Here is a 24,543-nt window from a genome sequence, read left to right on the forward strand (position 1 = left end):
TCTGGCAGATTCGCGCCCCGCTTCCAATGAGTCTCTGGAGCCTACTGTTGGTGGTGAGAAATGTTCGTCCATTTCCCCCCCGTACAAGACTCTGTCCTGCGGCCTGTTGAATGCTCGCTCTCTCATAAAGCATCATACTGAGATTGCTATGTTAATAGAAACATCTCAGCTGGACATACTATTTGTGACTGAAACTTGGGCCACGACGGACTGTGGTATGGAATTGGGCTGGGCATGCCCGCCAGGCTATCTAATAAGGCATACTCCCCGAGCCTCGGGTAGGGGTGGTGGTGTAGGATACATTTTTAGAGACTCGATTTCCTTGTCCGAATTGGTGGTTAAAAAGGTAGTAGGGTTTGAGCTTATGGGCTTTTCCATCGTGGCCCAGGGAGGTACATTGGTAGCAGGCCTTCTATGCTACAGACCACCCTCTCTATCCACAACGGCCCTTCAAGTTCTGGTCGATCTGGTTTATGACCTTTCTAATTCTCATACTAATTTTTTAGTATTGGGTGATTTTAACCTGTGGCCTTCTGGTCCTCATGACTTGGCTTTTCGAGAACTTTGCCAAGTGTGTAGCAATATTCAACTTGCTCAACTGGTTCTGGTACCCACCCATGTTAAGGGGCATACACTAGATCTGGTATTTGCTGAAAGGAATCTAGTTGTGGTGGAAAAGGTTGTAGATCAGGGCTGGACTGATCATTCATTGATTGTTATGTCCTTTATCATGCCTGCTCCGTTGAGACCTAACAAACCGGGCGGCATGAAGTTGAATCGCCAATGGAATCGTCTCCTTAGGGAGCCGAGCCGACCCGCACTGCTACCGGGAATTTTTTTAGTGGAGGATAATGTGGACAAGAGCTATGCATCTTTCTGCCGGCACATTGTATCATCTCTCGATGAGTTGGCTCCTTTACGTAAGGTGAGAAACAGGCCTAGAGGCTTAAATGCCTGGTTTAGTGAAGATCTTGGACAGTATAAACTCCGCTGCAAACAGGCGGAGCGTACATGGAGGAGAGGGTACAGGGAACAGGATAAGGCAGCATATAAAGTGGCCCTGCATGAATACAAGGCCCAGTTAAGAAGTGCAAAAGCTAAGTTCCTAGAAGACACTCTGGCGAAGGCCCCTAACAAATCACAGACCCTGTTCAGGTTGGTTAAAAATCTGTCTGACCCGCCTTGTACAGCGTCAACAATCCCGGCCTCGCAGGAACTGTGCGACTCGCTGGCCCTTGCATTTGAGGAGAAAATCAGGACTATTCTGACTGGATTTATAAGATCTGAACAGTCTGTGCCGCCTATATTCTCTCTTTCGGAGTCTTCCAACAATTCGGGATCCGAGTGGGCTAATAGCGAGGAAGATCTGCCTCAGCTGTCCTGTTTCCCTGTTCCCTCGTTAGAGGAATTTGGTATCCTGGCCAATGGCGTATCCTCAGGGTCACCACTTGATCCAATGCCTCATAAGATCTGGAAGGCCTTTCAAGATGAGCTATTTCCTCTACTGCACTCCATCTGTTGCCAATCATTGACTACAGCGACAGTCCCAGACAGTTGGAAGATGGCAATTGTAACACCTTTGTTGAAAAAGGCTTCTCTGGACCCTCTCTGTTCGGCCAATTACAGGCCGATTTCGCTATTACCATTCGCGATAAAAATTCTTGAGAGATGGGTCACAAGAGCTTTATCCAACTTCCTGGAAACAAATCTCTGTCTGGATGCTGTTCAATTTGGCATCAGACCGGCTCATGGCACCGAGACTGCCTTGGTCACCGTGCTGGATGATCTACGAACGCGAGTCGACAGGGGCAAGTCTGCATTTTTGGTGCTACTTGACATGTCGGCCGCGTTCGACACGGTAGACCATGAAGTACTACTTGGCCGTCTCCGGAGTATGGGAGTGAGTGGTCTGGCCCTAGACTGTCTCGCTTCTTATCTGGACAACAGACAACAAGCCGTGGCATTACCACCATTTCGATCAGCCACTCGGCAGGTGAATCAAGGTGTCCCCCAAGGGTCGGCGATTAGCCCGATCCTATTTAATATATATCTCCGTCCCTTGGTAGCACTGATAAAGTCATTCGGCATATCAGTCATCAATTATGCCGATGACACCCAGTTGATTTTTTCATTTGAGGGATCGGAGATAATTTCAAGGGACGCCTTTCACCGCTGTATGTCGGCAACAGCAGCATGGCTGCGAGCCAATTCATTGCAATTCAATGGGTCAAAAACGGAGGTACTTTACTGCTCCTTGGACCGAATTTCTCGCACACTACCGGTTGATTTTTGGCCAACGTCTATCCCGGGCTCGGTGGAGGCTGCAGAATCAGCTCGTAATTTGGGAGTCCTGTTCGAACCCAATTTGCAGCTCGATGCCTCTGTAAATAGGACGGCAGCGACATGTATGGGCCTGCTCCGTGCCCTTTGGAAAATCTTGCCACTTCTTCCTCGGGGATCCAGAGCAGAGGTAGTGCGTAGTTCCATCCTCAGTAGGTTAGACTACTGTAACGCACTACTTCTGGGAGCCCCGAAGACTCTGGTCCTTAAACTCCAAAGGATCCAGAACATGGCCGCTAAACTGGCCCTGTCTCGATCGCGATCTGCCTCTTCATCGGCAGCTCTGGCCGACCTTCATTGGCTACCGGTCCAGCAGAGAATTGCATTTAAAGCTCTATGTCTTGTTTTTAGGGCCCTGCACGGACTAGGACAAATACCCCTTCAGAATCTTTTTTCCTGGTATCAGGCCGCTAGACCTCTGAGATCCTCCTCGGCGTTCCTGGTAAGGGTCCCCAGGATAAACAGAGTGAGGATGGGCGGACGTGCCTTTAGCTTTACGGCCGCCACGTTGTGGAATACTCTACCTCTGGCACTGAGGAGTAGCCACGATCTGCCCACGTTTTAAAGGGACCTTAAGACCCACTTGTTTCCAAGAGTAATGTAGCCTACCTAACAGATGTTTGGATCGGTCTCAGCGCCAGGATGCCCTTTGGGTGACAGTTGCGCTTAACAAGCAACAAATACATACATACATACATACCCTATTCATTGAAATGTGTATTTTCATTAAAACCTAGTTTTAGGTGTGGAGTTTTTTGTATTTGCTGTTTGTCGAAATGCATGTTGCTTGCTATATTGTGAACTAACACCAACTGTATTTACACTCTACGCATAGGTATTGCAGACAGCCTCCAGTGTACAGGCCCTTTCCAGACCTACAAACATTGGAAGAACGGGACATCATCAAGAAATACCTTTTCACAAGGGTTACAATTGATGAGTTGTGCCAGCAGTTCTCACCTCATTTGCGGCCTGGTCGCATTTATACAACAGCACTAACCCCCAAGGTGAAGGTGATGGCAGCATGGCATTTCTTTGCCACTGGATCTTTCGAGTACACAGTGATAGCATTAGGTAGAATGTCTCAGCCCATGTTCAGCAATGTTCCTCTGGATGTGTTGCAGGCATTGATCCAATACCTGGACCACTTTAAGTTTCCTAAACCGGGAGAGTTGTCAGACATTAAGGGTGATTTCTATGCCTTAGGATGGATACCCTTTGTAATTGGATCTATTGATGGCACACATGTTGCATTAATACCACCACTGGTCAATATCCAGGTATATTGCAATGGCAAACATTACCACTACAATGTACAGGTGGTGTGTTTGGCTGGCATGTGCATCTCACACGTATGTGCCCATTTCCCTGGCTTTGCACATGACGCGTATATCCTGCGTAACAGCATCACTCTCCATTTGATGTCTTAATTGCAACCTGACCTGGCCTGGCTTGTTAGCAGGTGATGTTGTATGTGTATGTTGTAGTGTGTGCTGGTGGTATGTCAGATGGTGATATGTTGTTTGACAGCTGAAGTTTTTTCTGTTTTTACTCTAGGAGACTCTGGATACCCCAACCCACCTCAGCAGAAGTGCACTTTAATGAAGTTCATAGCTGGACCAGGTGGGTAGTGGAGTGAACCTTTGGCCTCCTGTAGTCAAGATTCCGTTCTCTGGATAAGACCGGAGGAGCACTCCAGTATGCCTAGTGAAAGGTGTGCCATATAATAGTGGCTTGCTGGATGCTACACAACATGGCAATACGTAAGGGCATACCTCTGATAGTGGACGATGGAGACCAGCAGGTGTCACCGATGGATGATCCAGGACTGGGCCATGATGACAGTGGTGATGATAATAATAGCATGGATTTGAGACAACGACTGATCCTTAACTTTTTAAGTACTCAATGAGAAGAGGTGACTTACAACCATTGTTTGTGTTGTGTTGCTGGTGGACTACTTGTCCTGAAACTTTTTCTAAGATGGGTCATTGAAATGGGCATGTTAACATGTACAGTGTTACTGTTTAGCCTCGCTAGTATTATTATTATTTATTTTATTTACAGGTTTTATATTGCGATAGCTAGACCCGAAGGTATCAGAGTGATTTACCGAATCGAGCACAAGGCAATAATACATTCACTGAGCATATTACGTGCCACAATCTTATTTTCAAGTACATACAAAATATATATACTGGAAAAATAGTTAGGCAATGCGGGTGGAATACAGAAATATATACATGGAAAATAGTTAGCCTATGATGGTGGTTACTGATTGAGGTCAATTCACACATTGTGAGTCCAGACATAGAAGGACATTTAAGACAATAGAAGCAAACAACAAAACAGCCAACTGTTCAATGGGGTCTGAAATGAGAGTGACTGTTTGAACCCGAGTTCAGAATTGCTCATGTGTTCCAGGGTTTGTTGAGGAGATGGCGATTCAGGTGTCTTTTGAATCCAGAGAAGGAGGGGCCGCTTCGTAGGTCTCTCAGGAGAGATTTCGATATGCTGGGAGCATTACCTAAAAAAGAGCAAACCTGTGTTGATTTCTTTTTTAGTTTGGGAGGAACAAGAAGAAGTGTGCGGGAGCCCCTCAGATATCAGGTTCTTCTAGCTTTTGTGAGTTTGTTGTCTAAATAGTCAGGAGTATGTGAGTGAAGGGTTTTATGAGTGATACAGGCAGCCTTGTAAATGCATCTTTCTTCGATGAGAAGCCAGTTAAGGGTCTTGAGGGCAGGAGTAATGTGTTCTTACTGTTTAATATCTGTTATGAGCCAGGCTGCCATGTTTAGGGGGATCCCTCTGAGGATAGTATTTGCGTAGTCAAGTTTGGAGAGGACCAGAGATTGAACGACTCACTTGAAATCATCCAAGGGAATCAATGGTTTGGTTTTTAGCGCTAGTGTCTGCTGACATTGTTGTGCTTTAGATGACATACATTGCAGAATTGAGCTACCTTATTACTGATTTCCTGACTCTGTTCTTTTTTTTTCATACCAGGGTACTTTGCCATATCATCTACAGAGTGGATTTGCAAGTTGTGAACTCACAAGACATATGATGCTGTGACAGACACTGGCATGGAAATGTTGAAGGACTCCCTGGCACGTATTCCTGCAGAACTGATAGTCTAGTGATTTCGTTTTTAGTGCCTTTCAGTACTGTGTGATTTGACTTAGTGTTCAGGCACCAGGTTGTATCTGGAGAATAAACATGTGTTCCACATTGATATGTGCCTTGTCTGACATCACACATCCGAAAAGATTTCTAATCAAAATTTGACCACGATGAACTGGTTAGCTAACAATGATTGTTGACTTTGCTGGCAAATAGCGATAGTTGTGTAGACAATTGACTTTCTGTGAATATGTACTATGTACTACGGGTTGTGTGATAACTTGGTTGTGTATATCTATCATGCTGTGCCAAGGTACGTTTACTAATGGGTCCTTAGTTTAGTATTTGGAAGTAATCTGTTATCAATGTTGTTGACACTTTCTTCATTGTGATTTTCCCGGTGATTACAATATGTACATTTGGAATCCAAGGTCACAAGTATTTCGGTGTAAAGTCTTTTATTTTTGTACATAAAATGATAAAATATAGTCACACAATGGGGTGTGCTCACAAAGATAAAGACAGATCATGCAGATAGGAGTTAATAGTGTTTGTAGATGAAATTCGCCAAAGTAAAGCCACTGTTATTTGAGTCCAAATGTGAAGGTGTATGTAGGATTGGGCCTGATGGGAGATGGAGTCATTATAAACACTCCTCCTCCCACCCAGCCCAACCAGCACAGCTAAAACTCTGATTCCTGACAGTGAGAGGAAATGGATTATCAAAATGGTGGACACTGGGCACTGGTGTTTGTAGCACAAGGCCTTGATGTGAGTTGGGGACAGGGAAACACCATGCAACAGTGTCAGCCATCTTGCTAGTACATTTCCACTCACTCCTAGGAAAAGAGACTCACTGGGGTGCTGTTTCGGACGGGTGGAACGAGTGTGTGTATGGCATTGCCTGATGGGAGTTTGAGTAAGGGAAATCACTCCTCCTCCAACACAGCACAACCACTTCATCAGGGCTTATAGCTAACTGACAGTGAGTGGAGAATGGACTAGCAAGGTGGCTGATACTGTGTACTGCTGTTTGGAGCACAAGGTCATGATGGGAGTTGTAGTCAACGTAGACACCAGGCACCAGGGTCAGATATCTTGCCAGTTCACTTTCCCTCATTGTGAGGAAACCACTAATTGAGCTGTGCGGGAAGGTGTGTGTGAGCCCAGGCCTTATGGGAGTTCTAGTGACATCAAAGACTCCTCCTCCCACCAATCCCAAATCATCTGGGCCTATGGGTACTTGAAAATGAATGGAAGTGTGCTAGCAATATGTCAAACACTGGTGACAGGTGTTTGGAGCACAAAGCCTTGATGGGAGTTGGCTTCAAGTTCAACACCATGCAAAAGTATCAGCCATCTTGCTAGTCTACTTCCCCTCACTGTCAGGTAGGCATAGGCCCAGAGGCGTTAGCTGAGCTGGGTGGGAGGAGGAGTATTTGCAATGTCTACAATTCCCATCAGGCCCTGTCCTATATACACATTCCCAACCAGCCCACCTTAAACTCTGATTTCCTGACAGTGATTGGAAAGTGAACTGACAAGATATCCGACAGTGGTCCTGTTGTCTGACTTGACCTCAACTCCATCATGGCCTTGTGGTTCGAACAGTAGTCACCAGTGTCTCCCATCTTGGCAGTACATTACCACTCACTGTCAGGTAAGCAGAATTTCAGGTGTGCTGTTTGGGCTGGGTGGGGAGGTGTGTGGGTGACAGAGCCTGATGGGAGATGTAGTAATTGCCAACACTACTCATCCCAAACAATCGAACAGGCCCACCTGGAGCTATGCTTACCTGACAGTGAGGGGACTTATACTATCAAGATGGCTCACAGTGATGCCTGTTGTCTGACTTGACCACAACTCCCATCATGGCCCTGTGCTACAAACACCAGTCCCCAGTGTCAGCCATCTTGGAAGTACATTGCCACTCACTGTCAGGAAAGCAGAGTCCCAGGTAGGCTAGTTGAGATGGGTGGGAAGGTATGTCGAAGACAGAGCTTGATGAGAGATGGAGTCAGGGCAAACACTCCTCCTCCCACTCAGCCCTCCAAGCCCACTATGAATCATGCTCTCCTGGAGGTGAGTGGGAATGTACTGGCAAGATGGCTGACACTTGGGCCTTGCATTTTGAGCACTAGGACACGGTGGGAGTTGTGGTCAAGTCAGTGTCATCCTTCTTGGGAGTGCTTATCCACTCACTGTCAGGTAAGCAGAGTTTCAGGTTTGCTGTTTGGGCTGTTTGGGAAGAGTGTGTGTAGGACAGGGCCTATTGGGAGTTGGAGTCAGTGCAAACACACCTCCTCCCACCCTGCACAAATAGGCCACCAGGAAGAGTGGTGTTCAGACAATGAAGAGAAGTGTACTAGCAATATGTCTGACACCGGTGTCTGGTGTCTGTCTGAGCTGATTGCAACTCCCACCATGGCCTTGTGGTTTGAACAGCAGTATCCTGTGTCAGTCATCTTGCTAGTACATTTACACTCATTGTCAGGTATGCATAGTTCCAGGTGGTCTGTTTGGTCTGGGTAGGAAGGTGTGTGTGGGACAGGACCTGATGGGGGATGTAGTAAGTGCAAAGACTCCTCCTCTCACCCATCCCAACCAGCTCATCTGGGCCTACGGGTACCTGACAGTGAATCAAAGTGTACTATCAAGAAGTCTGACACTGGTGCCTGGTTTTTGACTCGACCATGACTTCCATCCACGCATTGTGCTCCAATCACCAGTCTACAGAGTCAGCCATTTTGGCAATACAGTTACCCTCACTGTCAGGTCGCCATAGGCCCAGAGGGGTTAGCTGGGCTGGGTGGGAGGAGGAGTATTTGCAATGGCTAAAACTACCATCAGACCCTGTCATACACACACCTTCCCACACAGCCCAAACAGCCCATCATGCACTATGCTTTCCTCAAAGTGTTTCAAAATGTTCTAGCAGGATGTCTGACACTGTTGACTGGTGTTTCTTCATTGCCAAACCTACTAACAGGGCCTTGTGTTCCAAACACTAGTCCACAGTGCCAGCCATTTTGGCAGTACACTTTCACTCACTGTCAGGTAGCCTTAGGCCCAGATGAACTGGTTGGGCTGTGTGGGAGGAGTATTTGCTGTCACTACAACTCCCATCAGGCCTGGGCTCACATACACACCTTACCACCGAGCTCAACCATCCCAAGAGGAAGAGTAGTGTCCCAAAATGAAGGAAAGTCAACTGGCAAGATGTCTGACACTGGTGCCTTGTGTCTGAGTTGACCACAACTTCCATCATGACCTTGTGGCTTTTTTCTTTTTCTCAAAGTTTTATATAGCGCAAACTTGACCCGAAATCAGGTATCAGAGTGCTTTACATGAGCACCAGTTGCGTTACATGAGGACACATGCATTTTTTGTTAGGCACGGGGAGATTAAGTGATTTGCCCAGAATCACTGGATGTAGAGCATCATTGCCCAGATTCTAACCTGGTTCCCCAGATGTTAAGTCCACCACCCTAACCGTTAGATTACATCCTCTCCCCAACATCAGTCCCCAGTGTCAGAGATCTTGCTAGTACAATTCCTCTAACTCTCAGGAAAGCTGACTTCCAGGTGGGCTGTTTGGGCTGGGTGGGAAGGTGTTTGTGGGACAGGGCCTGATGGGGGATGTAGTCCGTGCAAAGACTCCTCCTCCCACCCACCCCCCCAGCTCATCTGGGCTTATGGGTACTTGACAGTGAATGGAAGTGTACTAGAAAGATGTCTGACACTGGTGTCTGAACTGATAAGAGCTCCCATCATAGCCTTGTGGTTTGAACAACAGTCACCAGAGTCAGCCATCCTGAAGTACACTGTCACTCACTGTCAGGAAAGCAAACTTCCTGGTGGGCTTGGAGGGCTGTGTAGGAGGAGAAGTGTTTGCTATCACTACAACTCCCATCAGGCCTGGGCCCACCCACACCTTCCCACCCATCCCAACCAGCCTAACTGGGACTCTGCTTTCCTGTGAGTGAGTGGAAATGCACTGGCAAGATGTCTGACACCTGTGACTGGTATTTGGAACACAGAGCTTTGTTGTGAGTTTGGAAGAAGTGTGTGCATGCCAATAGTTGTCTGCCTTTTCTTTTTCATTGCAGGTATGTGGTTTATCTGTATTACATACACATCACATGCTCATTGACCATTGTTTATTTATCTAAAAATTGTCATTTTGTGAACTAAGTCCATTACGGAGAGGTCTGCAGTGGTGCAGTTGCTAACTCTAGTGGAATGTGGAGTAGCTACATACCAAAGTCCATTCTTTCTGTGAGTCCATACACACTCTCCAGTGGAAAGATAGCACAGACCTTCTCCTCCCTGGAAGTAAAGTGCACAGGTGGTACAGGAGGGCCACCACCAGTTCGGTGTGCGTTCTGATGTTCTTCAGCACACAGTTTTTTTACCCTCCTTCTCACTTCGTGCCTCCTTCTCTTGATATCATAAAGTGAGCGCAGGACAGGTGCTTCAGCTTTAACCTTGCTGACTATCCTGTCTCACATCCTATGTTTCAGGGTGAGGGGAGTCTGTTGGACTAGGGTTCCAAATAAATGTGGCTCTACTTTGATGATTTCATCTACACAGATTATCAACTAATTATCTTTAAAATGGGACTGCTTCCTCTGGTGCATGGTGAGGGTGAGGGCGAATGTAAAGTAGAGGGTGTGTTTGAAAAAAAGCTAATTAAAAAAAGTGATATGTGCAAGTTGTGGGATGGATAAAGTATGTAACTGTGTGCTAGGCTGAGAGCAGGGAATTGTCAGGGACTCCTCTCATGGGCTAGTAACAGTGTTGTGTGAGCAAAGGATCATGTTAATTTTTTTGGTCTTTACAAAGGTGTATTGGTGGGCATGTCTACTATTACATTTTTATTTTCTTTATTTGGCGCTGCCTATGCTTGTTGTTGTGACTGATTTGGGTATTTTACATTTGCTATGTGGAACACAAGCCTACACGGTTCCGAAACTGCATTGGATGTATGGTAATCTGTTCGGTGGGTAAACCAATGCTTGTTCGTAACTGGAATGCCTATGCAATCGCATTTCTGACTGGCTTGATCGGTTCGCACATGTTCCCAACCGACTTGGTCGGAGGTTTACCTGCTATGTATCATAATACGGTGGTTGGAGAGGTCACATTCAAGTCGGTCAGAATGTTTCCAAGGAAGAGTCGTTTGGACGGTCTTTCCGAAGGACATCGTAACTGAGCGCTTAGTTCCATTCCTATTATAATGTGAGCATTTAAAAGCAAATAATTCTGTAAGTAATGCAATTCATAATGTTTTTTTATGTTGTTGTTATGTTAAGAATATTTGTAGAGTGCAATAATCACCAGTGAGGGTATCTAGGCACTTCGCGGATCGTTAGGTGACTGTCTCCTTGATGGGATTATTAGAAAAGGCAGGTTTTTATACCACATGTTGTCCTTTTTCTTTGTAGTGCAAATAATGGTAACAGCTATGGCCTCAATTTAAGACAGATAATAGTATTTATTCACATTAATCAATTTTAGAGAAACCTCAAACTCAAAGTTCTATTGACATTACTGAAATTCTAGAACACCACCTTTCTTATATTTGTGCATCAGATTAATAATTTCTGACTACTGCTACCCAGTTTCTTTTCGTAAACATATTCATGCTTAGTATAAGTACTTTTTAGGGGAAGCCTGTGTGAGTTAGAGGTAAAAATCAAACAATGGACAGAGGTTCTATTAATAACATCACAAATAATATTTCTTTCATTTATCCATAACCATCCAAGTCTTTTCTTTAGGGTCTCTGATTCAATAAAATAAATGGGTCATTTTAATAATTGGATTCCAAAATTCAGAAAAAGCAATCTTAAAAAGATTCTCCTCGTCATCATAGAAGTAACTCGTTCACATATACTTCTAAAATTGATTTACAAAGTAACAGCAAGCCACTAACAAATATCGTTTTTGATTACTATGTTCCTTAAATTTAGTTCAGTTTGAAAGTTCACAGTCATCATGAGTAGTCATGTAATTCAGTTTATCATCCAAAAATAGGCAAAACTTTACAGCCATATCAATTTTTAACAATTAATATTATATGTGGTGGCAGTAATTAGCTTTTTTAATGACTGCCAGTCCTCTGAGATAGCTTAAGTTTTCAGGCATAATATAAGATTTGCAGGCACGAGACTGCAACGGAAGAAGTATCATGGATCCAATTGAAACCCTGAACCTTTTGAAGGGTAAATCATTTCAATTTCAGTCTCTATCTATTGTAATACATTTTAGTACCCCTGGAGCATTTGCATATGGTAAAATGAGCTTCATTCACTTAAACTGTATATGTTACAATCCAGCCTTTAACCCCTTCCAGGCTGATGACGAGCACAGCTCGTCATGAGCGTAACCTGCCGTGCGCTCATGACGAGCTGAGCTCGCCATGAACCGCGGGGTTTTTAAAATCGCCGCGCACAGCGGGAAAAGCCGCTGCATCGATGCGGTTAAAGGAAATCAACACCATTTGGATACTTCTGGTACTTCAAAAGTGTTTTCTCCCTCTTCTTAAGTATGACTCACATCCACAAAAAAGTATTAATGAAGAGTTTTGCAAATGCGAGGTGAATTTAACAATTAAAGTGGGAGTTAGGTGTGACTTAAAAACTTTATTGAGTGTTTGGAAAATATTCCCCAGAAATATTCAAACTATGGGTGTTTCGAATGATGTGGCCCAACAAAGCAGACAACAAATGAAAGTGTAAAAATCAGCTGTCAGGAACATCAAATCGGTATGCACTACTTGTAGTCAGAGAGTATTCATCAAGGGGGACAAATGAGGAAGAAGGCCACACAGACATTAGGTATACACTATGACTGTTTACCTTTAGTCATTCAGAATATTCATATCATTAATATTGATTTCACAAATTTAATATTGAATGCAGATGTAAGTAATGTTGTATACTTCCAAGATGGAGGTGAAAAAGTTGGGTGTCTGGTATATCTTTCCCAAACCCCAGATGGCGTCCACATAGTCAGAATCCCATTCCAGAAAAGAGCAAATGTGAGCTAGAATGTGACGTCCATCTTTAAACCATTAGCTTATCAAAACACATGCCCTGAAGAGCCTTGTCTCACAATGACCATTTTTTGCCTGGGGACATCGTGCTCTGTTTGAAGAATGAGTTATGCTACCATTATATCTGGTAATTCTTTGTTCCAGCAGCAGAGGTTCTTCATTGAAATTGATTGCTGTTGGAGTGCCGCCATTTGTGTTTCTACGATTTGGGTATTTCTTCAAAAGAAGTATTTTTCATGACCAATTCTACTGGAATCAAGTTACATTTTGGTTCTCCTGTACCTTCTCCTATGGTTTTCTGGAATCTTGCAATCTACATTCAATATAATCTAATTTACTTGAAGGATAAGTTCTTCATGCATATAGCATCACACCAGAGATAGCATTCAGGTTAATATTTTATGCAGTATGCTGCAGATGAACTGTCTACACTCAAGGGCAAATGTAGATGCAGAGTGATACCCAACTCTAAAAGGTAGAAAATACACAATATTTAGATTCAGGAGACTATATAGTAAACATAACACGAGACAAATCCAATAGAGGGTGCTACACAGTGATGTGTGTTTTTCCTAAGTCATCTTTTCCACATATTCTTGATAGTGGCTAATGCTCCTAAGAGTACAAGGTGGGTAGTAAGGAGCAACATCAAAGTCCAGACATCCTTGTATTGCAATAGTAAGTCTGATATCTTATATGTGTGGACATGGTCCTTGGGCAGCACCTCTTACTCTGATGCCAGGTGGTATACTGGTTTGATCATAATGGGTTATTTTGTTTTTACACAATGCCCTTGCATCAATCAGATGTCAAAGTGGTATAATGTAACTATGATTAAAAGTGTAAAGACTTTGGAAGGAAAATACTATTATATTTTACATGATTAATGTCAATGTCAGTAACATGGTAAACTTATGAGACGATTGGGGCATCTTAAATGTAAATGCCACGTTGGATAGACCATGTAATTAAATCATATTTAAGTTATTTCACTGGTGTGCTCAAAGTAATGCTAAAGTAAAATGATTTCATATTACGTTAGTTTAATATTTTCGTATACATATTGCTTGAAAATATGCCAAAATGTAAAGACAATGGTTATTTGTTTTGTAATAAACTAAAAGTGGAATGTAAATATTAAGAATTTAATTTCTTTATTACTCTCAATCACAACTTCTGGGACACCTATTAAACAGGTATGAAATACGTCTGAGAGGGAGTCTATGATGATATCTGAGAGTATGAGATGCAGTTATCTACATAATTTTTCTTTTCCTACTGTATGAGGATCCCTTTCCTAGAAGATACTGTTTGGTGTTTAGGTCGGGCCTCATCAATATAATGTAGCATTTTGGAAGAAAGATACAAACAAGTATTCCAGTGCTAGAAGAGATAATGGCAAAAACCTCCACAGCCACCACAAATTTCCCCTGGGTGCTCAGATAGCCAGGAATGAAGGCTAACCACACACTGAGGAACACAAGCATGCTGAACGTGATCCATTTGGCTTCGTTGAAGCTATTGGGCAATTTACGTGCTAGGAATGCTACAAGAAAGCTGACACAAGCTAACATCCCCATGTATCCAAGCATGCACCAGAAAGCAGTACCCGAACATTCATTACACTTCACTATGATGGTCCCCGTCTTCAATTTCAGGTTCTTTTCTGGGAAAGGGGGGCAAAGCAGGAGCCAAATGATACTAATCAGGACCTGAAGAAATGTGCAACAACAAACTGTAATCACAGATGCATGAGGACCCAGCCATCTCTTCATGTTGCTGCCAGGCTTGGTGGCTTTGAAGACAATGACCACCATGAGTGTTTTGGCTAAAACACATGAAATGCAAAATGCAAACACCACACCAAATGCTGTTTGTCGTAGTAAACACGGTATAGGTTGGGGTTCGCCAATGAAAAGTAAAGAGCAGCTAAAGCTCAGCATAATAGATCCCAGAAGAAGGTAAGTGAGATTCCTATTGTTGGCTTTCACGATTGGGGTATCATGAAATTTGATGAAAATGCATAGAAAGAACATTGTTATAAGGATGCAAATTATCACAATAATAGTCAAAGTAAGCCCCAGTGAACTAGTGTAGGAAAGAAAATCTAATCTCTTTTGGATACAGTCAGTTCTCCTCTCATTGGGCCACTCGTCGCTTGGACAGGGCAAACATTTGCTTGAATCTGTAAGAAAAATAAATACCTTAATGATAAACTATTTTAAAAATAAACGTTACACTTGGAAAAATTCACAGATCAAATATGAATATGGAGGTTAAACATAAATTATTTTAATAGAAGCACCCTACCTGAAAAGGTATATTAGGTTTTGCCATTATTCTCTCAAATATCCACCTATTCCCATACCAGTTTCAATGTTTCCTACAATTGAATCTATTCTTGTTAACCTAGAGCTTGATTTTGTAAAGTGAATTTCAGTCTGTTTGAAATGGTGCTGCTTTCATTTTGCACATTTTTGCTACCTGACATTTACATCAAAATAACAGTTCAAAAAGGGCATTCTGGAAATTGCCCATTAGGCTACTTTGGTGCTTTTGTGTACATAAACTAATGGACAGCTGTGTCTTTAAAACATTGCTAGGTGGTTCTTTAAATGTTTCCATCCTTTATCTTATAATGCATCAAATCAAACTGTATTTTTACTAAATGGAATTCATGATGTTTAATACTCGATATTTATTTGTATGAATTAAATATTTCTCAAAAGAGTTTACAAATGCTGCTTAATAATTTGCAATGTTTGTCAGACTAATATACATTTTGGAAAATGAATATGAAGACTGTGCCCTTAATATAGCAAAGCTGGAAATTCCTTGTAAGAGAACCTTGTCTTACCAGTGATCTGCACATTGATCTTATGTAATATTTGATTTAATAGGTAAGTTGTGGTAACTTATTAGCTATGATGCAAATTTGGTTTGATGACAGATCTAAATTCAAACCCACTACCACGGGAAAGCATAGCAGAACAATACATTATCCAATTCAGAATTCCCTAAGAAAAGTTAAGGTCTGTTTGGGTCTCATGCTCACTGTACCATAGTACTTAAACAGTTGTGGTCCAGAAAGGATGAACCTCATTTACGGTTGTTTGTGTACCCTTCTGGATGGACCTAACATAGGGGCCTATTACGATGGAGGATTTTCCGCATCCTCCGGGCCGGGGGAAGTCACCGCCGGCCCGGAGGATGCGGAAAATCCTCTGCGGACCCACCAAAGACCCACCGCCACATTAGGATGGCTGGTGGGTCCTGGTTTCCGTCCGCAGCTTTTCCGCCGCTATTGGCTTACAACTGCGGCGGAAAAGCTCTAATATGGTGATGGCGTCTCTCAGACACCGTCAGCCATATTAGGATGGGCTGTGAAAAATGCTTTACCGCGGTGGGTTTTCCGCCGTGGAAAAGCATGTGTAACTTCACTGCGGGGGCCCGTTGAAGGCCCCCTGGGTGAAGGGAGGGTGGGGGGTGCACATGGGGGTACCTATGGTACCCCCCTGCATTTGTATGCAGAAATCGGCAGGCACCGCACAGTGCCTGCCGCTTTCTGCATACAAATGCAATGTATGCATTTTTACCATTGCGGCGGATGCAGCTTGAAGCCGCACCCGCCGCAATGGTCAAAATAGAGGATGTGACCGCCAGGGTGGCGGTCACATCCTAATTGCACAGGAGGGAACTCCGCAGGCCATGCGGAGGTTCCCTCCTACTCTATGGTGGGGGACGGACTCAGGTCCGTCCGCCATCATAATCGGCCCCATAGGGTGCAGAGTCAGGAAATATTCGCAAAGCCATTTTCATGGACGTCCAGAATATGCAAAAAAACAGATGTGCATAGGTACGGATAGGTGTCTTGAACTTCACCTGTACATGATGTAGGCCTCCTACTCATTTTTCTTTGCATTCTTCGTAGTCCACCATCCTAGATAAATGAGTAACAGAGAGGCTTACCGAGAGGGTAGCTGTTCCTGCTCCTGGAGGAGCCACGCATCACTCCCCTGACTGTTGCACGGGACTCCATTGCCCAGGAGGCCGTGCAGGATCACCATAGCGGCGAGGCACGCCCACCAGCCCACCGGCACGCCCACCAGCCCACCGGCGCTCAAGACACCTCGCCGGACCCGCTGGCGCGGGTCCCGCAGCGCCGGCAGAGGCTTACCGAGAGGGTAGCTGTTCCTGCTCCTGGAGGAGCCACGCATCACTCCCCTGACTGTTGCACGGGACTCCATTGCCCAGGAGGCCGTGCAGGATCACCATAGCGGCGAGGCACGCCCACCAGCCCACCGGCACGCCCACCAGCCCACCGGCGCACAAGACACCTCGCCGGACCCGCTGGCGCGGGTCCCGCAGCACCGGCAGAGGCTTACCGAGAGGGTAGCTGTTCCTGCTCCTGGAGGAGCCACGCATCACTCCCCTGACTGTTGCACGGGACTCCATTGCCCAGGAGGCCGTGCAGGATCACCATAGCGGCGAGGCACGCCCACCAGCCCACCGGCACGCCCACCAGCCCACCGGCGCTCAAGACACCTCGCCGGACCCGCTGGCGCGGGTCCCGCAGCGCCGGCAGAGGCTTACCGAGAGGGTAGCTGTTCCTGCTCCTGGAGGAGCCACGCATCACTCCCCTGACTGTTGCACGGGACTCCATTGCCCAGGAGGCCGTGCAGGATCACCATAGCGGCGAGGCACGCCCACCAGCCCACCGGCACGCCCACCAGCCCACCGGCGCTCAAGACACCTCGCCGGACCCGCTGGCGCGGGTCCCGCAGCGCCGGCAGAGGCTTACCGAGAGGGTAGCTGTTCCTGCTCCTGGAGGAGCCACGCATCACTCCCCTGACTGTTGCACGGGACTCCATTGCCCAGGAGCCCGTGCAGGATCACCATAGCGGCGAGGCACGCCCACCAGCCCACCGGCGCATAAAACAACAACAGGTTGACGCAGCGCGGAACGCAGCGCGGGACCAACGCCGGACGAAGCCCGGGCAAAGGGCGGGCCCTCTACGGCCCTCAGCGGACATAGGAGGACGGGGACGGGCCGCTCCCTTTGGCCGTTTGTTGAGGTAATTTAACCAACTTTGTTTACATACCTACATGCCCAAGCCCAAAGCAGGGGAAATGCCCAATACAATCCCAGATGATATATTTGCCGATTTATCATCGAACTTCCCATGGCTGGAGGACTTAAATAGTTTGTGCAAAGTTACATATGTTCCTGCAGCACTCTCACCCATGCGAAATCGTATCAGTTCACTATTATCTACAAGGGAGTTGAAACCCACACCTATCAGGGTTACCCCTGCCAAAAGGAAGTTCGAAGGGGACAAAGATAATGGGAGTCTTATTAAACCTCAAATATCTGATAAACTTTCGGTAAGCCCAATTCCAATTCCACCTTCAATCAATTCTCCTTCTACTGCGCCACCTGATGCCCATCTGGACGATTTGCTATCACCTCCCCATCAGGCCCTTTTTACCATGATTGAGGAACTGTTGAAATCTTTAATACACCCCTTGATGGACAAAATTAATACGCTAGAGAACAAACTCACGGGGCTTGAGAACTCCATTGATTCTTTTCTGAAACCATCAGCCCACGTCGTTACAACTGATTGCTCGCCGACAACTGCCCATATAAATCTATCTAACCCCATCATTCCTTATGAAGCGGTGCCTATTCAACCCTTAACCACCACTTCCTTGTTGCCCACCAAACCCAAAGACCCCTTGAAAGTGACAACACCACGTCATATCCCACCTAAACATGTTCGAACTACCCACATACATTTACCGCCAGAAGCAGCACCTTTTGTAATAGTCCTATCGGGAGTTCCTGAACTTACAAAAGGCAAAATTGAGAGTCACAATGAACTTATGAACAAGGTCACGTTCTGGCTAACAAAAAATAGACCTCTACCTTACCATCTTGATGGCCACATAATAAGTGTCCGGAGGGTGGGATGGCTTGGACCCCTTAAAAAAGACATCTTGGGGGATTTGATCCTGATTCGATTTAGGAGCAGACATATTGTGCCATACTTGCAGACATGGCTACCTCAAAACGAAGATGGTCTTATTTCTATTTGGGACCTATACGACTTTTACCCTTACATGCCCTATAATCATTCAACTAGTACATGGGGCTTTGATAAACATCCCAGTGGGCAGAGGAACCCATTTAAGCAACGGCAATAGTTTTTTTCACTGCCCACTAACTGTCCCATACCGTGGTCTCACAGCCCTTTGTGTCGTAATTATTAAATCTTTTGGAATACTGTGACCTATAACGTTGCCTATAGGTAGTGTAAAGTATGTCTAATACGTTAACTGTGTAAATCCAAAGCGTTTATGAGATTCATTTTATTTTAAAATGTATTTGAATGTATTGTGGTATGTGTCTGTATGCTTTTAGAATCAGTCCTATCTTATGCCCCTAAAATTAGAAATTATGAACTTATATTCTGCATAAGTACTTTCTTAAAAGTTATTTTTCAATGTTCGTAGAAGTTGAATATGCTGAACTGTATTTTATGATTGTACTTTTATGGATTTTTGTGTAATCCGAATAAAGATTTTGAATCGAATCGAGTAACATAACAATACAATACAGTTGTATCCACCCTAATGGTCTAAATGGGGGAAAATACTTCCATCTTTTCCTATTCAATCAACAAGTCATTGGGAAAAGTAGATGGTGTTTCATATTTTTCGTGTCATTTTAAGTGTATTGACATGAGACCTACAATGAGATGAATGTTTACAATAAATACAACACCCTCAGTGGAGTAATACTGTTTTAACAGAACTGCTTTTTCTATTACACTGATTGGTAGCAGAAAAAAACTATTAATCTTAGAAACAGTTTTTTATTCAATCAATATTTTCAGTGTCTCTGTAGGAGGACACTACCATTCATTTTTAGTAATGATAAATTCCTTTCTTTTTTTTAACTGTGGCTCTAACTCCTGTTTTTGATTTTATATCATGTAAATTGTTGTACCTTATTAGACAACCAATAGTTAGGTGTGCCTTTTTCATTGTAATTACAATGTGTATGAATGTGAAGTGATCATCAAACTCAAAATGTTAAACGTGAGTGTAGAAAGACAGAGGATTGGAACTTTATTTCAATACTGATGAAGGCTTGACATTGTAATCTGCCCTTAGGTTTAACTACTTGTTTATTCTTATGCACTGTTCCCCACTTAAGCAAGCAGCAGCCTGCTAACCCCTTCTCTATTGGTTTCTCAATTTGATGTAGTCGGCTCTTCAAAATCAATATTATATTCCAAAAATATGAGTTTGCTTCATGTTTGGCTAAGTAATGACAGCAGCTGACAATGGTAAATAATTTAAAATTGCACACTGGCTTTTGATATTGAAAACACAATACTAAATAAGTTAATTTAAGGGGTAGAATGGTATTGATTATGCATCCCCTATTATGCAAATGAAAATGATCTCATTGATGTAGATAAAGCAAAATATATGTGATGTTTAATACAATCTATGTGTGTATTTGAGTCAGGGTAGAGGGGTAGCAGAACATATTGATCATGGATGCAGATGCACGAGTGGTTCCTCCAATGTGTGGACCAAACCTATATCCAAAGATAAAGAAAATGGCACCCCGATGTGGAGCTATGACCTGTTCACGTTAGCACAATTGAATGTGAACTGTATAATTATATCAATGTTTTCTTGCTTAATATTAATGGGTGCTTCATATGTCAAAAGAGCCTCCTTCCTAATATGGTGTCTAGGGTTTTATCGTCCTTTAGATTCTGTTGAATTGTATTTGCAATAAAATATAGCCCATAAATGAAGATAGATACATGTACAAAACAATACAGTGGCTGTCACAAAAGAGAGAAAATTAAAAAATCATATACCCATTCATACCTCTCTCTTTAGACATCTCTCCTTCAAAGCATGGGATGCAGTCATAGCAGCAGGCTGGCTGTCCTCTCAGTACTGCCTTGTGATATCCAGGCATGCAGCTCTCACTACATATGGATTGTGGAGTCTGAGAAGAAGAGAGAGAAGGGTGGATTCTGAGCGATGTAAGCTGGGTATTGGTAATGTCTATGCCTATGGGCTCATTATATATGATTTCCATACAACTCAGCATCAGAACTGTTGAAGAAGATCCTTTGAGTTAATCTTCACATTGGTAAATTAGGGGCTGGGTAAGGAACTGGAAATTATATTCACTAATTAGCCATTGAAGTCTGGGTCTATGACCAAACACACCTACAGCAGGACCAAAACGTTGTGAGAATGTAGGGAGTGGAAAGCATGTAATATGTCGGCCAAGCAGGCCTTCAATAGAGGAGACATTTAATGGAGCTTGAAATGATTGTAGCCACGTACAGGACACATAAAAGAACTAGAAGACTGCATCAAAGACTCAGCACCCCTCTCTATGGTGATACACAAAGTTTATTGGATGTCCCTTGCTGTATTCATTATCATAACCATAAATACTACCTTATACTGACACACTGAGTCATCTCTGAATGATGGAAACTGGATCTAAATCCTCACTACATTACACTCAATGCAGTGGGACATGTTTAAATTGGGCACAAGACTTCCTGAGCCCCAAAGCTCTGGCAGATAAACGCATTACTCACAGAGGTATCAGACAACAACACGCACTAGTCATTGTGGGATCAATACTGTGTTGAGTAGGACTCCAGAACTCAAGCCTTTGCCTTAATTTCAGCAGCCGTGCTATGTGTGGGAAGTCAGAGCATCAAGAGGACTCCACACATTATGACTCAATCACTATTGACACACCACACCTGAAAGGCAACAAAATAGTGGGTTGCTGAAAAGTCTGTAGAGGTATATTGGTCTGGAAAGGTGAAAGTTTTGCTGCAATACTAAGTGCTCAGTGCATGCATTCATCACAGTACATTTTTGTGGGCTGTAACAACATACTTCAAACTTACAGATTGGGCATTTTGTCAATTTATCTATTCATTCATTTATTTTATTTTATATGGTATGGACCTAGCTTCGGGTTGCAGCTGAGATTACCATTTTATAGCTAATAGAAATATCTCAAACATGAGTTGTAGCACATAGAACAGGACTGTGTATAAAGCTATCAGTTGAGCTCAAATTACAGAAAGCAGGATATGTGGCACAGCATATGAGTTAATATACAAATGGAACAATAAAATATATAATATTTAATTTACACATACATATAGTATGTATTTCACATGTGTACAATCTGAAACAAAAGTGTAAACTGATATCTCCAGAATCATGTGATTTTTTGGGCGACATTGTTCAAATTAGTCTTCTTAGAGTAGAAAGCAGTTGTTGGAATACATATTTTGCCCGTGAGTTATTTCATTTTATTTTAGCAGTTGTGACGGTGTGCTTTTTGGTGGCATTCACTATGTTGCTGTATAATATGTACACTGATTTTTCAGTCCACAGCATAGTAATGACAACTGCAATAAGAACAACATCAAAATATTAAACTAGTGCAATATAGAATATGGTTCTACGTAGCTTCTTGATGAAAAGTCTCATCACAGGGACAATTTATGGCATTTGAATGCTGGTTTCCCATTCCAAAGTCAGCAGTATAGCTGCTAAACCACATTTCATGGGGTAGTGGATCATAGAGGAGCATGACTAGAGATCAGATACAGAGGAAGTAGAACACCTATCATGCTACTCCTCAGGCAACAGCATATGGCTCAGCTTCAATGAATCCCAACTGGCAAAGTTAAATCCCTCCAACCCAGGTATGATGAACAAGCCCATTTCATACAGTTGAAATGTGTGAAAAATAACCTAAAACCAAGACATTTGAAAATATGTGCTCTTAGGTTCTTCCGCAAATATTTCTTCAGTTGAAAAAACTACAGAAAACAAAATAGGAATGATCCTATTGCCTGAATTAATCTCAGTCCATTATTTTTGTGCCCACCACGCCACCTCATACCGAACCGCCAACTAAAATATGAACCAAGGTCCTGTGCCAATAGGTGTAGTCCAGTACGAACGGCCAGGCCAGATCCTCTATGAAAAGGAAAACAAGTAACTTAAGAGGAGCTTCAGGCTACGCAGTCCTTATATCACAGTGTGTAACTTGAGTTCCATCATATTAATAATAATGAGTGATTTATAGAGTGTATGGTTGCTTCAAAATAAAGTGTCCCATGCTACAATTTCACTCTCAGATACAGAACATATGTACCACTCTCAAAAATTACCTTTAAGATTGTCTAAATAGCCAAGTTTTGTGTTTCTTTCAGAAAACTATTTCAGTACTTTCCCGTCTAAGTGCCAGTGGCAACTTAAGAATGTACATAGCAGAAGCACGCATTGGCCAGGGCCGTCTGATGATAGGGACACTAGTAGGGCTGCCAGCTGTTCTGATGTTTGTTTCAGACTGCTTTATTTTCCTGACGTAGTTTCTTCTGAATATTTCCTTGAATGCTTTCTTTACAAACATAGGGGCATATTATCAAGCAGGGCGTTAAAAATTATCGCCGATTTAGTGGCAGTAAACTGCCGCTAATTCGGCGATAATGGGCTTGATAACATGGCCTTGTGAATTTCAATAGAAACCCATGTTCTGGTGTGAACATGGGCTACTATTGGAATTCTCTGGGGCATATTATCAAGCCCATTATTGCCGCTTTAGAGGCAGTTTTCTGCCGCTAAAACGGCGATAATTTTAACGCCCTGCTTGATAATATGCCCCATAGTTTCTGTCGATTCAAGCTCCAAATAGTTGTCAAAATGTGGTAATGAAGGTCAGGTAGCCGAAGTGCTGCTTTAACCTATTTGTTCAGTCTTAGTTTCAGAATAGAATCCAAGTACAGCAACCCCACCAGGAGCAGTCTGTCTGGTGCTCAGCCCATGCTCCAACTGTCACTTCACCGCACAGGAATCCAAACATTCCATTCAGCATCACCACACCAGCATTCCACACAGCACTTTCACGCTGGCTGAGCAGCTAAAGGCAAAGCAACATGGGAGTGCATAAATACTTATACAAGATACTACAGAATCACAACTAAAAAATCCCCTCCAGTCCTTCTGCCAGGTCAATATGGCTTCACAAGAGAGTCTAAATACCGAGGCACTATTCCATTCAAGATTCTGTGACAGAAGCACATGGCTTCAAAAGACACTCTCTCACTCAGAAGCAGTTGAAGTAATTTGGCGAGAGCTGGCCCACTAGGCCTGCACCTCCGGAGGTTAAGCAGCAAATTAGCTGCTGCATTCTGCACCCTCTTGAGTCTCCGCATTCTTGATTGTGAGGCTCCGAGATACAGCTCATCGCAATAGTCCAGTCTGGACATTACCAGTGTCTGGAATACTGACTTTCTGGCAGCTTCTGGAAGAAAACCCACAATTGTATTCAAGGCTTTTAGAATTCCAAAACATTTCCCGCTAGGCTGGAGATCTGACTTGTATCAAACCAAATGGTGAGGTTCTCAAGTTTCGGCTTCTGATGAGGTAGTGGTCCAAATAGACCTGGCCACCAAGCAGTGGACCAAATTGATGGTTGTTTCCCTATGATAAGAACCTTGGTTTTTCCTGCATTTAGTTTGAGGCAGCAATGGTCCATCCACTCAGCCAGTTCAGAGAGATAGGGTCTTAATGGAGCAGCAGTGTCTGTCTGTCCTGAGACAGCGTGATAATAAGCTGTGCGTCATCAGCGTACGACATTGTGTTAATGTCATAACTCTCAATGACATCAGCTAGGGGAGCACATAGAGATTGAATAAGGCGGGGCTCAATGCAGAGCCCTGTGGCACCCTCTGTCACATTGAAAAGGCCTCAGATGAAAATGGCTTTTAAGCCACCTGAAAGGTATGGTTTTGTAAGAAGGAGGTGAGCTACCACAGAGCCATATCACAGATACCGTAGCTCAAAAATCTTTTGGCCAGACGGCCATTGGATCGGTGTTGAAAGTGGCAGATAGGTCCAACATTATTAGTGCAGCAGTGTTACCCCATCAACAATCT

At 43.7% G+C, this 24,543-nt stretch overlaps 1 protein-coding gene across 1 annotated transcript in view; it reads right to left on the reverse strand.

Moving 5' to 3' along the window:
• Positions 1-13,779: 13,779 nt before the first annotated feature.
• Positions 13,780-24,543, reverse strand: part of LOC144797952 (extracellular calcium-sensing receptor-like) — a 50,270-nt gene continuing 39,506 nt past the window's right edge. The window contains exons 4-5 of the mRNA XM_078668756.1: positions 20,438-20,561; positions 13,780-14,708 (exon numbers count right to left, since the gene is read on the reverse strand). Coding sequence (XP_078524882.1) covers positions 13,780-14,708; positions 20,438-20,561 — 1,053 coding nt within the window. The remainder of the gene's footprint in view (positions 14,709-20,437; positions 20,562-24,543) is intronic.

Source organism: Lissotriton helveticus, chromosome 12 (assembly GCF_964261635.1).
Source record: "Lissotriton helveticus chromosome 12, aLisHel1.1, whole genome shotgun sequence".
Lineage (NCBI taxonomy): Eukaryota > Metazoa > Chordata > Amphibia > Caudata > Salamandridae > Lissotriton > Lissotriton helveticus.